General features: G+C 35.4%; 1 protein-coding gene across 2 annotated transcripts; it reads left to right on the top strand.

Annotated features, from left to right (window-relative positions):
- The first annotated feature begins 339 nt into the window (after positions 1 to 339).
- LOC126634146 (ribulose bisphosphate carboxylase/oxygenase activase, chloroplastic) lies at positions 340 to 9,439 on the top strand. Of its 2 annotated transcripts, XR_007627214.1 has the most exons (12): positions 340 to 916; positions 1,423 to 1,432; positions 2,081 to 2,143; positions 2,556 to 2,669; positions 2,901 to 2,962; positions 4,221 to 4,275; positions 4,524 to 4,725; positions 5,548 to 5,654; positions 5,924 to 5,979; positions 7,555 to 7,647; positions 8,842 to 8,999; positions 9,172 to 9,439. XR_007627214.1 is itself a non-coding variant. In XM_050304640.1 (11 exons), the coding sequence occupies exons 1-11, from the start codon at positions 485 to 487 to the stop codon at positions 8,947 to 8,949; spliced, it is 1,302 nt and encodes a 433-aa protein (XP_050160597.1). In that variant the 5' UTR covers positions 341 to 484; the 3' UTR covers positions 8,950 to 9,120. The 2 variants fall into 2 exon arrangements, 1 of the variants encoding a protein (XP_050160597.1); XM_050304640.1 differs by lacking the exon at positions 9,172 to 9,439 and having other exon boundaries at positions 341 to 916; positions 8,842 to 9,120.
- Positions 9,440 to 13,635: the final 4,196 nt, after the last annotated feature.

The following is a 13,635-nucleotide window of genomic DNA, read 5'->3' as shown; positions in this document are numbered from 1 at the left end:
TAACAAATAAAAGAGGGAGGGATAGATACTGATGTTATTGATCTTTTCTTCTTCTCAGTGTATTTTGATAGCACACGAAGCGCTTTATTTATAGAGCAACTCCAAACAAACGTAATAATTACATCTTGAAATTTACAGCACACACCTTTTAAAAATACAATCCTCATTCATTTCCTAAGTCCACATTAGTGTGTGGGCATTCATTAACCCACAAATATTTTCAACACATATACTATTATAGTGTAATAAATATACCAACATAAATGGTGTTAAATTCTAATAATATTCGACGAGAGTTTGAAACTAATTGATTGCCGCAACCTTAAGGTTGGACATTACCAAATTCCCTCCCGATAGTCCACACCAGAGGATATGGTTGCGTTAATTTGTGGCGCCAAACCATCAATCACACACTCACAGACTCCTCCAACTCTCAAAGGCATAAAGCACGCAAAAATTCAAAGCCCACAAATCCTCAAAAGCCATGATTCTCTGCAGCTGCTACCCATTTCTCTCCAAATCCCCAATCTTATCCCTCCCATTTCCTCCCACCACCAAAACCCCATTCCTCATTTCCTCTCTCTGCTGCTCCACAACCCCCTCTTCCGTCCCAGACCCTCAGACCGACACTAATGACACCATCAGCGACAGCGGCGGCGGGCCCAACAAGAAGCGGCTTTCTGACCAGTCCTCGTGGGAGGCCAAGGACTCCGAGGGAAACGACTACTTGTACAGGTTGGGCAAAGAGGCTGATAACATGAACATCGCCGTCGGTGCCCGGGCCGGCCTCGTTGACGACCTCTTCGTCGGAAAGTTTCTCGGCCGAGACTCCGATATCGTGTTTGATTATCGGCAGAAGGTCACGCGGTCCTTCCAGTACCTTCAGGGCGATTATTACGTTGCGCCTCTGTTCATGGTATGATCAAGTATTGCTTGTTTCTGATTATTTGGTTTGTATTTGATTCAATAGAAATTGGAGCAATGGTCCTTTAAAGCTTCCATCCAAACTAAAGGGTTTAAAGGGGCAAAAAATGGATGGTGCTTACGGACTTAGCCAAAAGGACTAATACTCACGAATTTTTAGTTCAGGACCAAAGCTCCAATTGAACTAAAGTTAAGGGACATTGCTCCAATTATCTCGTGATTCAATTCTTTTGAAATTGATTAATTTGTGATTGAACAGTTTTTAAGATGCTAATCCAATGATCAACTGCTTTGATTCTTTCGGTATTAATGCCATTACTGATGATTGAATGCGTGATTGATGGGAATTTTGATGATTTTTCATTATGGGTTTGTCAAGTTAGAACATATCCATTGATGTTTTTGCTTAATTTTTATGTCTTAACTCTTATGAATTTAATCTGACAATTTCTGGTCAGTGATTTTATGTTTCTTTTTTGTTGCCTTTCTGTTTCACAGGATAAAGTTGGTAAGTTCTATGAAACTGGGCAAAAGATTAAAATAAAAATGTCATGATTCAGGTCAGAGCAGTACGAAAACTTGGTAAAAATCGCTGTACTTTTGTCACCTTCCTGTGGTAACATGGTTTTTCCAATATTTGCAGTCCTTTTGGAGGCCATGCTATGTGTTTGGACATTTGTTTAGCAAATTTGAACAAAAATAAAAGTTTATCTGGTATTTGATCAGTTTGCTTAGGGCCGAATCAAAATCCTTGTCTTTTCGCATATGTTTTTAGTAGCTAAGATGAAAGGAAGGTTATATTAAAATTTTCTAATAAGATTAATTTGTCCATCCATCACCACACCTTGTACAATAACGGTTCATTGTGCATGTCTTTGTCACGAATTTTGAGTGGAATATTTTTAATAGCTATGTTTACACTATAAGAGCCTGTACCAGATACCTCCAGTTTCTTCATTTACACTTAATGCTTTCCCTCAGGGGTCTTGTTGTCAGGATTTTTATACACATGATTTGTGTTTCCTTAATGGATCTGTAATTGAAAATTTCTTGTTTTACCATTGGAAACTTTCATGTTTTGTGCAGCTCATCAAAGACACGATGGTATTGTTATTTGTTGTAATCTTATGTGCATGTGTTGTTTTTCCCAATGCAGTATGCCATATTGCGAAGAACTACCTTGCTCCTCTTCTAAATACTAAAGTTCCATTAATCCTAGGTATATACAGTAACTATAATCTTTACCGGCTATTCTTATGGGTTCTTGTTGAACTTTTGTTGATAGTTTTCATAAAGCTTTTTGGTCATTGATATTTCATGTTAAGGTTATTCAATCATGTTTCATTTTTTTTTTTCTCTTCTTGGAGTTATCGATCTGATTCTTAAGATGTTTTGACAAAATACTACATATTGAAAAGTCACATTCATTTCTTTTGTAACACTGGTCGTCCAAATTTTTGTATGTGGTTACTTTTAGAGTCTTACTTTAAATCTTACTTTAAAACTTCTCTATCTCCTAAGTCCTAACCTACTTTTTTAATATCTTCTGAATGAGTGATAATGAGTTTAGTCTTTCGGGGTGACACATTAACAGGATATGTCCTCTGAAAATTTAGCATTTTATCATATAGGTATTTGGGGAGGAAAAGGGCAAGGAAAATCATTTCAGACTGAACTTATATTCCAAGCCATGGGAGTTGAACCTGTAATTATGTCTGCCGGGGAATTGGAATCAGAAAGAGCAGGTAACTTTCTATGATTATAAAGTTACTTCCTAAAATTTTTGCTGTTTTCCGATTATAGAATTTCCCACAATACATATCTTCAATTGAATTTGTTCATTTCTTTGGGAACTCCATCTACTGATCTGAAACAAGTAATTGAGCTGGCATACTGCAAGGACAATGGAAGATTTGTTACCCTGTTTATAATTTCTTGTAGAATCAGGCTTTATATAATCATAAGTTCCGCTGCAGGAGAACCGGGAAAATTGATACGGGAACGCTATAGAACAGCTTCTCAAGTGGTCCAGAACCAAGTTAGAAGCTCTACTACTTTCACTGTTAATATATGTATGTCTGGGATTATGCAGTTAAATAGTGCTGTTTGACGTTGCCATGCAAGTTTATCCATATGTATGTCTTGGGTTGTGAAGTTAAATAGTGCTTTTTGATAATTGTCATGTAATATTTATTTGGTTTATGATTCTATATTTTTTTCTTTCTGTTATTGAATTGGGTCTGCGAATATTACCGACTTCTTTAGAAAGTTAAGACAGAGGGAGGGAGGGAGATGGGCTTTCCCAAAGTATGAAAGAAAGCACGAGCAGAATTAGCTCCTTTTATCTTCCAAATCCTCTGGACGATAGACCTGCCAAAGAATTGTTTTGCGGGTAGTAGTAATACCTTTGTATTCTTTCTATAAGAAAGTAGATGCTGCATTAAAAGATTAACTCAAAGACTAGCGCATTCAATTTTTCACTTCTCCTGGTGTACATCATGCATTGATGCATATGTGTCCGACAAAGCTTCTTTAAGTCTCTTTTAGACACTCCATGCGTAATATGCGGAACCATCTTGAAAATCGGTGATTACGCCTACAGGATCAATTTGGCGAGCTAAGTTTTAAGATGAAATTTATGTTTTAGACTTTCAAGTATACTGACAAGGCATTGCGGAAGGGTATTTAAGACTACCAAGTCACCAGAAACTGAGAGCGAGGTTGCAGAGTTTTGAAATATTTGTGAAAATCTACAAAGAAGTTTTTTAGGTGCTTTATGTTTTGTCCTTTTTCTCCTCAATGCTAGGGATGAAATTGTATGCAATCATGACAGTATTTGAAAGGGTTAGTAGACAAAAGGACACTGATAATGCAAACTGGAAAACTAGGGATAAGTTGCACCATATAGAGAAATTTAGAAGCGGCACATGAAGCAAAGCACTGCCATTCTAATTTGTCACCACATGCACACTGTGTCAACTCTGCTACTTTTAAGCTGGAATCGTTCTTCAAGGGCTACAATTCTAAATATCACCTCTTAAATCCATTTGAAAAGTAATTGAGAGGATCTGTTCAGCTAGAAGATGGAGGCTGTTCTCCGTCAGATCTCTGACCATAAATACTGCTGTGTTATATGGAACTGTTAATTTTATTCACAGAAGACAGCACAACAAAATAGTTGTTTGTTACAGTCTATATATGTTTGGATCGTGCTAATTAGCTTCATTGTTGGACATCACTTGTTTCATACCGTCTATAAATTTCTATGGATTTTTAATTTTTCTTGACTATTGCAGGGCAAGATGAGCTGCTTGATGATCAATGACATTGATGCTGGCCTTGGTAGATTTGGTGAGAACTGTTTAATTTAGACCAGAAATTCAATAATTTACGAAGAGAAAAAGGAAAGCATTAAGCACATAAATACAATAGTGCCAACTTATTTCTGTAATTTTCTTTTGTTGGGAAAAATCAGTTATGTATGGTGTTAGTTATACGTTCCCAACATTAGTCATTGGTGTGGGAATTACTGAATTGACCTTTTAATTTTCATTTATGTTTCACTTTTAGTGATGTGTTATTGTCTATTGTTTTTCTAGGCAACACTCAAATGACAGTCAACAATCAAATTGTTGTCGGAACATTGATGAATCTTTGTGATAATCCTACAAGAGTTAGTATTGGACAAGACTGGCGAGATTCAGATATTACAAACAGAGTTCCTATCATTGTTACTGGAAATGATTTGTCAAAAATATATGCTCCCTTAATCCGTGATGGAAGGATGGAAAAGTTTTACTGGTATGTGATTGTTTAACAAATGTTCATTTTCATTTTGCTGGTATGTGATTTTTAACAAATGATTAAGAGCTTTTAATTGGTGATTTGCATGGATAAATCAATTTGCCATGACACCTGCTTTGGATGAAAACTCAATGTTTGTTATGAAGTGTTTTAAGTATATCCAATTTCAAGCTTCAAACTTGCACACAAAAAGGAGAAGTTGATTTGGAGATTTGTGCCTTAACCATTCATGATGGCATGCAAAATTTCTTATTGATTTTCCTCATATCAGTGTGAATCTTTGTTAGAATAAAAATCAAAATATATACATTGAGACCTTTCACATTGAAAATTCAATCAATTTGGTCAAGAAAATCCGTTACCTTCTCATCCATGTCTGTAGGCAGATGGATGCCTTTAACATGTTTTTCCCAGTGAAGTGATTTCTTCCTCATGATGGACAATAAATCACGGCAAGATAGTGAATGACATGCCTCGTATCCATTTCAAACACCTTTTCTTGCCCTTTTTTTGCCTGTTCGTGACTCTATCAAATGCACTGGGCCTTCTTTCTGTAAACTTTTGACTAATTTTCCAAAATTACTGTACTAAAGTATTGTTAGAAATTAATGTAAACCAAGTATAGTTATTGATATTTTGAAATTGATTTGCTGTAGTGTTATTCTTAATTAAATTCTTTTCCAATTGACCACATTGTATCATTTATTATTTTGTGTTATGTGTCAAATGCTATTATATGTATGTTTGAGATTTCCTTTCCTTTTCTCCACGATATGTAACAGATCCATGTGACCCTTGTTGGATATTTATCTGAAACAGGCAGCCTAACCACGAGGACATTATTAATATGGTTCACAGAATGTATGAGAAAGATGGCATATCTAGGGATGAAGTTGTAAGGATAGTGGACACATTTCCTAATCAAGGTATCCCTCTCTTATCGTCTTCTATCTAATCACGAAATCAATGCCTTTAAATTTCTTTTCAGCAAACATGTGGATTTTCAATTTCTGGATGTCATGGATTCACCATAGGCTGTTGATCAAATTTGAAGACTTCTGCATTCTACTTTATTTCTTGTTCTTATTTTTATCATTGTTATTGTTATTGTTGTTATTGCTGTTGTTGTTAGTATTATTATCGTTGTCGTTACTATTGTACTATTCTTATTCTTCTTCTTTTGATGATTGGGCAGCACTAGATTTCTATGGAGCTCTAAGGTCTCGAACATATGACCGGTCGATTTCTAAGGTATATGACATTTTTATTTGAAATTTGTTAGACCATTGCAACAAGTTACTATGTCAAATGCAAAGATTCATAGTGTATCTGTCATTAAGCAATTGAATCCATAGTTTTACCCATTGGCATTTGGATATAGGATATCATAGTGCTCATTTGAATTACTGTGGAGGATTGACATGATCTCCGTAGGATAAATAATGCCTAACTTGTTGCCTAGTCTTCAGACCTAATGCCTAACCCGCTGAAGGTCATTTATAGTTATTAATGCTCCAGCTTCTCGAAGTCTTCCTGCCTAACTAGTTGATGAATAGCCAACAAACGGAATCTCAAGAACTTAAACAGGATAAATCATGTTGTAACCTTTACTGTCAAAGATTTGAGGGACTAAAATGATGAGCCACTAATTAGCACAATAATTATAAGAAACAGAATTTCATATTTCATTTAGATTGTAATTATCTGTCATACAATAACTCTGACAGGCAAATGCGATAAACTATTAACTATTTTTTTGCTTTTAAAAGGAAAACTTCCACAGAATTAAATAGGATAAAATTACAGGAAGTTCATTAGCAAAACAATTCATCAACAAATGTGGACCCCTTGCTCATAAAGAGCAAAGTGAGCCAAAACAACCAGTGACCATATGTCTCTCTCTTGGCTTGAAAGTTACTGAAATAACCAGCAATTGAGCCAAGAGAAGCGTAGTATCTTCCACCAGATTCCCTCCACTGACCAACACTCATCAGCACAATGACAAGATTAGCCACGCTCAAAGAATCCATTTGACAATCAACGAAAGGAAGGATGTATTTGTAGCGGAAAGAATGCCAGCATAAAGAGCATGCAATTCAGTCACAAGGATAGACACATTAGCAGTTGGCTGCCCAAAGAAACCGTCAACTAGCCTTGTGCATTACGAACTACAACACCAACACCACAAAGACCCGAACTAGGATCAACAGTGTCATCTATGTTAAGCTTAAACCATCCCCTTGGCGGTGCCTCCCAGGACCCTTCTAGGTGATGCATCCCCACCCCAACAGATCTCCTATTTGCTGTCCGGAACTCCCACAAGTCTACTCCATGTTGATAAATTACCTGGGCTGGGCGTGAATGTCCTTCATGCATCACCATGTTCTTTTCACCCCCACACAACCCACAAGATTTTGGCAGCTAGACAAACACTAATAAGAGAAAACACATCACCATTAAGTGGCAAAAACATCAAAGAAAGCTCGAGTCCATATCTTATGTGCAAACAAGAAATTAGTGAACACAAGTTTCCCCTCTTAGGTACACCTTATACATCGCTGCATCCACAAGTTTCCTCTCAAGTCTTGACAGCTCTCCACATAAAATTGATAAGCTTCCCAGGAATTTTAGGCTTCCAAAGATGTTGCCAATATAAACTTAACAATGAGAGTTCAACAGCTCAAATCTTCCTGTTCTGATTTAAAATTGGTCTGGATTTGCTTGTTTCTCAACATTTTCTGGTAGTAGAAGTTATATTATTTCTTGTAAAATTTTCAAAATATTTATGTGCATTTATTGTCTTAACTAATTTCTCTTTTCTCCTAGTGGGTTGATGATATTGGAGGTGTTGAAAGTCTGGGAAACAAACTTATAAAGGGAAGAAAAAATGACAGCCTTCCCGTGTTTACTCCTCCAGAGGTAGTATTATCAATTTTAACTGGTGTTCTTTCCAAACCTGCATCCTATAAAAGCATTGAAAAGTCTGATTGATATGATTGTTGGTTTTGTACATCCATCAGTGAACTGGTTATACTTTCACCATCTCAGATGCAAAATGTAAATAGATTGAAGTATATAGTGCAACAGATTTGCAATATTTAGTGTTTCTGTCATGTTAGTTGTGGGTGGGTGCAGGTCAATAATAGCAAAACCCCTGCTGTGCACTGATATAAAACTGAACATTTGAAACTTGAAAAATGAGAGATTAAACGAATAAACACATAGGTTGCTAGGAAAAAACAGCACATTGCGCTTCTGTGCCAGTCCAAGGTGTATTTGTTAACAATCATTAATGGATGGACTGATGGTTACATATTTGTATCAGCTTGCAGAATGCTTTTCAGAAGGGTCTTCATCGTGAACTGAAAACATAAATTTACAGAAATAATTGAAATTTTTTTAGGGGTGAAGAAACACATATGTTTGATATTTCCTTTCCTTCACTTCATGTGCTTGAGATATGAGGAAACCATATGGATGAAAGGAGGGATGAAGAAGGGTAGTGTAAGACTGGGGAAGATATAAAGAAGAATGAATGAAAACAAAATCTTGAAAGTGAATAAAACTTAAGATTGTTTTTGAGTTTCGTTTTCTTTTTGAATCTTTCCATATGTATTTCTTCAACCTCTCTCCTCCATCCTTCCTCAACTCTTCTACATGCCTCATTTCTCCCAAGTGTGTCCCCTCTAATCAAACACAAAAAATGATAACTACAAACTAAAAACGAAATGATTATCAAGTAGGCTGTATGTAATCTGAGTTTGGTTACTAGTAACCAAATATCTTTTTATGGTTTTTGTATTTGGGTTCGGATGGGGGTTCACGGTATTTCTAATCTCCTAACTTTGTCATTGGAATAAATGTTCATTCTTTTTTTTTTTTTCCTGCTATTGCAATCTGTCTGTCTGTTTTTTTTCCCTTCAAATATTAATACAATTAGTATTGCTGTTATTTTAGAAAAGAAATAGGAATTTAATGATCTACCCTGTCTGGTTTTAGAAAACTATGCAACATATTTGAAGCATTTTTATGTGTCTTGTAACTCATTTGGTTGGAATAAAATTTGTCTAGTAGGATTAACGCATTGAGTGGGTTTGCCTCTCCCTTGCGCAGCAAACTATGGAGGCTTTACTTGAATCAGGTTATTCTCTGATCAAAGAACAGCAGTTGATAATGGAAACCAAACTTTCAAAGGTATACATGAAGAACATGGACGATTAGAAATGGGGATGCCATTGTTATGTCGTCCAGTAATGTTTTGTTATGCACGGGTGAGTTCAATGTTTCTGGCTTCTTGTGTTTGCATAATCTCCGAACAGGAGAATGTTCGATAATCTCCAATGTTGAACCCTGTTTTTCCTCTCGTGGATCACCAAATATTGTTTTCTTCTATGTTTCTGCTTTCTGGACTATTGGTAATGTTAGCGTATCAACATATCATAGGTTTATGACAACTCTTTTAGCAGCGGATGCTCAAGACCTTCTTCTTGAACTGCCTGCCAAGGCCGACAACGCCTTGCGATCAGATTCAGCTATTAAGCTAATGCTCAAACGAATGATGATATGAGAATCTTTATTCGATCGCAGTTGGATAACTAAGTTTTATTTTTATTCATTTTTGGTGGATGACCGTGTTCGTCGAAAAGAATCCAAAAGCAAGTCATTTGCTCATATTTGGCTTGAACTAAGTTTTATTTTTATTCCGGCAGAATATGTGCTTCAAATTAGGTCAACTTTGGCCCGTTGTGGACACACCAATGAGAGCAATGTGCCCCCTAATTAAGATTCTTGGGCAACAAGAAAGCTAGAGGGGGAGAGAAATTAACCTCCACAAATATAGAAGAAATTCTAACAAACAAACAAACAAACAACAACAAAGCCTTTTCCCACTAAGTGGGGTCGGCTATATGAATCCCAGAACATCATTGCGCTCGGTTTTGTGTTATGTTATAGAAGAAATTCTAAGGATTTGCAAATCTCCTACCACTAATTATTACTTAAGCTAAGATCTCTGTAACTTTGTAACATGGAATCAGTTCTTTAAAGCATAATCAAAGACGACCATCTCAAGAAGAGACTGGTAGCTTGCTTGACTAAGAACATTCTTTACGGCACTTTTGGTCTTGATTCTGCACAAGCCACCATCTCTAAAAAATTACAATTTTTATTATTATTTTTAAAATCTGATTAAAACAGTTTTTATTCTGCTTACATGGTACCAACTACCAAGGACGTCAATACGTGGCCGTTCATGTCTTGGTTTCAATGTTGTCTACTTTTAGTTCCCCATTATCTATTTAAGTATGCATTATTATATATGCAGATTATGTAAACAAAAATTCTATATCAAATTTTCATGTGACTTTGAAAATGGAGTATCCAAATTGTATTTATCATATCAAATCACGTCATAGTTTTCAACTGACTCAAATCTGAGGTTGGTTGAATTTTTACTATAGCTAAGGATAATGATGACGATAATTGTGAAATTTATCTACAAGTGATCTTCAAATGATGAAAAAAATAATGAAAATTAATTATGACGTTTGTACAATTAAATGATGCCACAATAGAAACGGAATGCGGAATTCCCTCCTTATTGGGAAGCACAAATGTATTGTCCTTCAACCAATATGTATTGATACATATATGACACGTCATTTAGTGAACAAATTAACTGAATAAATTTTGTAACATTTTTTATCAAGGGTTAGCGCTTTATTTATATCATGAAAAATGCTAAAAGAATATACACGACGAAAGCACAAATTGTGCTATCTGGTTTCATTGGCTATGGATTAATCATTAAAGCATGGATGCCTTTCATAAAGAAGTTGCTTAAAATTAATTTTTTTTTAATGGGTTTTAACTCTAAAATGATGTGGTTCTGATTAATCGTGTGCTTAATATGGGTTTACGATTATTTAAGAAAATGATATGATTAGTTGGGATGGCATCACTTGCCTTTCATCTCCTTTTCATTATGCTCAAGAATAAACCCAATAAGGAAAGTAGTAGAGCATGATTGTGTCGAAATTTCAAATTTTCAACACCATTGAGAACATGAAAGATGCTTCGTCACCATCCTTTTGGTTGGACAAACCATATAATATATGACTGGTTCTAGCAGTATGGTTCTCACACTATCTAATTGGACTCTCTTTTCACCCACACATGTATTTAATCATCTGTTTTATATTTATGATATAGCACTAGGGTTGGAGCGACACAGTTTTTCTCATACCTACAAATTATGACCAACACCAAATCCTTCTTATTGCAGATTAATCAAGCATGATCAGCTCTTATGACTTTATAACTCTGCTGACTAGAAGAGGGGGTCAAACTACAACACCAATCCACCTCGAAAGTAGTGATCACGTGATAAATATTTACCAGGTCATGATCTTATGTACCACATTGCTACATGATGTACACATACTCAAAAACAGTGATTGCATGATACTGATTCATCGTGCCATGATCTTATGTACCATACAAATAAAAGGCGACGACTTGATGTATTAAGGCATTTTTCCAATTTACCAAAGTACTCAACTTAAAACGCCTCTAATTTTTTTGTTATAACTGCTTACACACTCGTGCGATTAAGAACTATCCATCTAGTCCCAAATCAGACCCAAAAGGACAATTTGATTTTTTAGTCCCTCAAAGTCAAGTATAATCATACTTAGGTTAGATATGAGAATTCAACGAATGAAAGTTAATTAAGTTCTCAAAATCCTTCATTAATGAAATAAATCTTTAAAATTTGAGGCAATGGTTCACCAAAATACTCTTGTTGCGTAATTAATTCAGACCTAGTTTCAAAGGGAGTTGACGGTAAGGGGCAACGCATCGGTCAAGGAGAAAAACTTATGTGGGGCTCAATGTGCCACTGGACAATGCCTAATGGCACTACGACTCAATCAAAATTTAACATGTGGTACGACTCAATCAAAATTTAACATGTGGTAAGATTTTTAATTATGATTTCAGAGTTATGTTACCTTTTAAAGATTTCATAATTACATAAAAATTAAAAATATATTATAAAGATTAGTAAAATTAAAAGTAGACTCCAATCACCCAACCGGAGCAGTCCTCCATTTGAGAATTCACCCTTCCAGCACAGATGTCAGTATCGTTTGACTAAACTTCGAGGTAATAAGCTTTATATTTTCCATTCTCATAGATTTTGTTGGCATGGCTAACCTAATTCTTTGAAAAATAAAGAAGAAATATTTTGTGTTTGCAGAAAATGATTCATCATTGAAAAAATAAAATAAAATAAAACGATTCTGAATTCAATTATATGTAATTGTTTTCATGACCAAAGTCTATACAATTCCAATTAATCCCTTACTTAGGAAACTGATCAACATCAGCCCATATAAAAGTTTATCTCACAGGTTTTTCCCGTGGAGGAAGTCTTGGTGGGTGTTTTTGTCTTATTTGTTTTAATGTTGGAAATAATATTATTTTAGTTTTTATGTAAATTGGAAATTGTAGTTAAATTTAACCACGTGTCAAATTTTGATTGAATCGCAGTGTCACTAGGCATTGTTCAGTGGCACATTGAGTCCCACATAAGTTTTTCTCCCTGTCAATTGATAAATTGGGTCACTTTAATTTTCAAAGATGTATGATTTGACCATACTCAAAATGAGTTGTCCGGTCTTGCAATGGGCAAGTTTGGTAGTCTCACTTTATGCGAGTTTGATAGTCTTGCTATAGACAGGTTTGATCACTGTGAGAGTGATCTGGTAGTTTTTTTACCATAAGATTAAATAAAATTGAATGGTGTATCATGTCTCCGAGTTTGGGACAGGTTTGATCACTGTGAGAGTGATCTGGTAGTTTTTTTACCATAAGATTAAATAAAATTGAATGGTGTATCATGTCTCCGAGTTTGGGATGTGAGATTTTTATGATTCAATCTTGATATAGACTTTACCTGATTTATGAGTTACGATTTATGGCTTATGATTTATGACGATGATGATTTTATGAACGTTGGATTCGTTACTACTTATCTTCTGGCACGTATACAACCGTACAAACTTAGAGCATTGTACCACTTCACAGTCGTAGGACACAACTTGCACGTGTATGGTTATATTTTTAGCTTACACGTGTATTGGGGTACTACATTTATATTTTCAGTTTGTCATCACTTAAGAGTTTTCTTAGCAATGGCATGTTTATACATTTAGAATATTGTTTCACGTTCACAGCCGCAGGACACAACTTGCAAATGTATGAGTATTTTTAGCTTGTCCACATTGTAGACATGTCCTTCCAGCTTGTCATTCGTCTCGGGATTACTCGACAATATGACATGCTTATATTATTCAATTTCTGCTAGTTGTGGCTAGTGGATGATATTGTATGCCATGCCACTGGTAAGTAATAACTTAGTATATATGTAACGATTAGTTCTCAGTGTATATAGGAATCAATAGCAGTTGATGTGAGCATCTTTGACGTCAAGGCATCATTTTGAGCAATGACACATCCTTATTGAGTAGGATATCTACTCAGCTTTACCCATAAACTGGTATTAGACAACTGTGCTTTGAACTATTATTGTATTTGTAATTGAGGGTCAGAGATGCATTAAGTGGGGCCCTTAGGGGGTGTGTTGATATAAATGTGGTTTCCCTATAGGTATTTTAATTTAGGCTTATCCGTATTTTAAAGGAAGTTCTGCCAAATTTTCGTTAAATTTTATTTGTTATCATTAGTTATATTTTCATACGTCTTATGGCTACGGGTGATGTCCAGCATGCCTTGATTTTGGTGCCTATAGAATCCGGGTCGGGGTGTGTCACGTCATCTTTGAGAGTTAAGCTTAATACCATATATTAAAAATGAGATGTAATTAGAGTCACTATCCCTGAATTT

Source organism: Malus sylvestris, chromosome 9 (assembly GCF_916048215.2).
Source record: "Malus sylvestris chromosome 9, drMalSylv7.2, whole genome shotgun sequence".
Classification (NCBI taxonomy): Eukaryota; Viridiplantae; Streptophyta; class Magnoliopsida; order Rosales; family Rosaceae; genus Malus; species Malus sylvestris.
The sequence above is the reverse complement of the archived record's forward strand: the minus strand, read 5'-3'. Positions and strand labels throughout refer to the sequence as shown.

Excerpts from the sequence above, each read along its gene's own strand:
- LOC126634146 (XM_050304640.1), top strand. The coding sequence starts at position 485 with ATGATTCTCTGCAGCTGCTACCCATTTCTCTCCAAATCCCCAATCTTA. Across the intron at positions 5,655-5,923 it reads GGACACATTTCCTAATCAAG|CACTAGATTTCTATGGAGCT; the intron begins GTATCCCTCTCT and ends ATGATTGGGCAG. Across the intron at positions 7,648-8,841 it reads CCGTGTTTACTCCTCCAGAG|CAAACTATGGAGGCTTTACT; the intron begins GTAGTATTATCA and ends TCCCTTGCGCAG.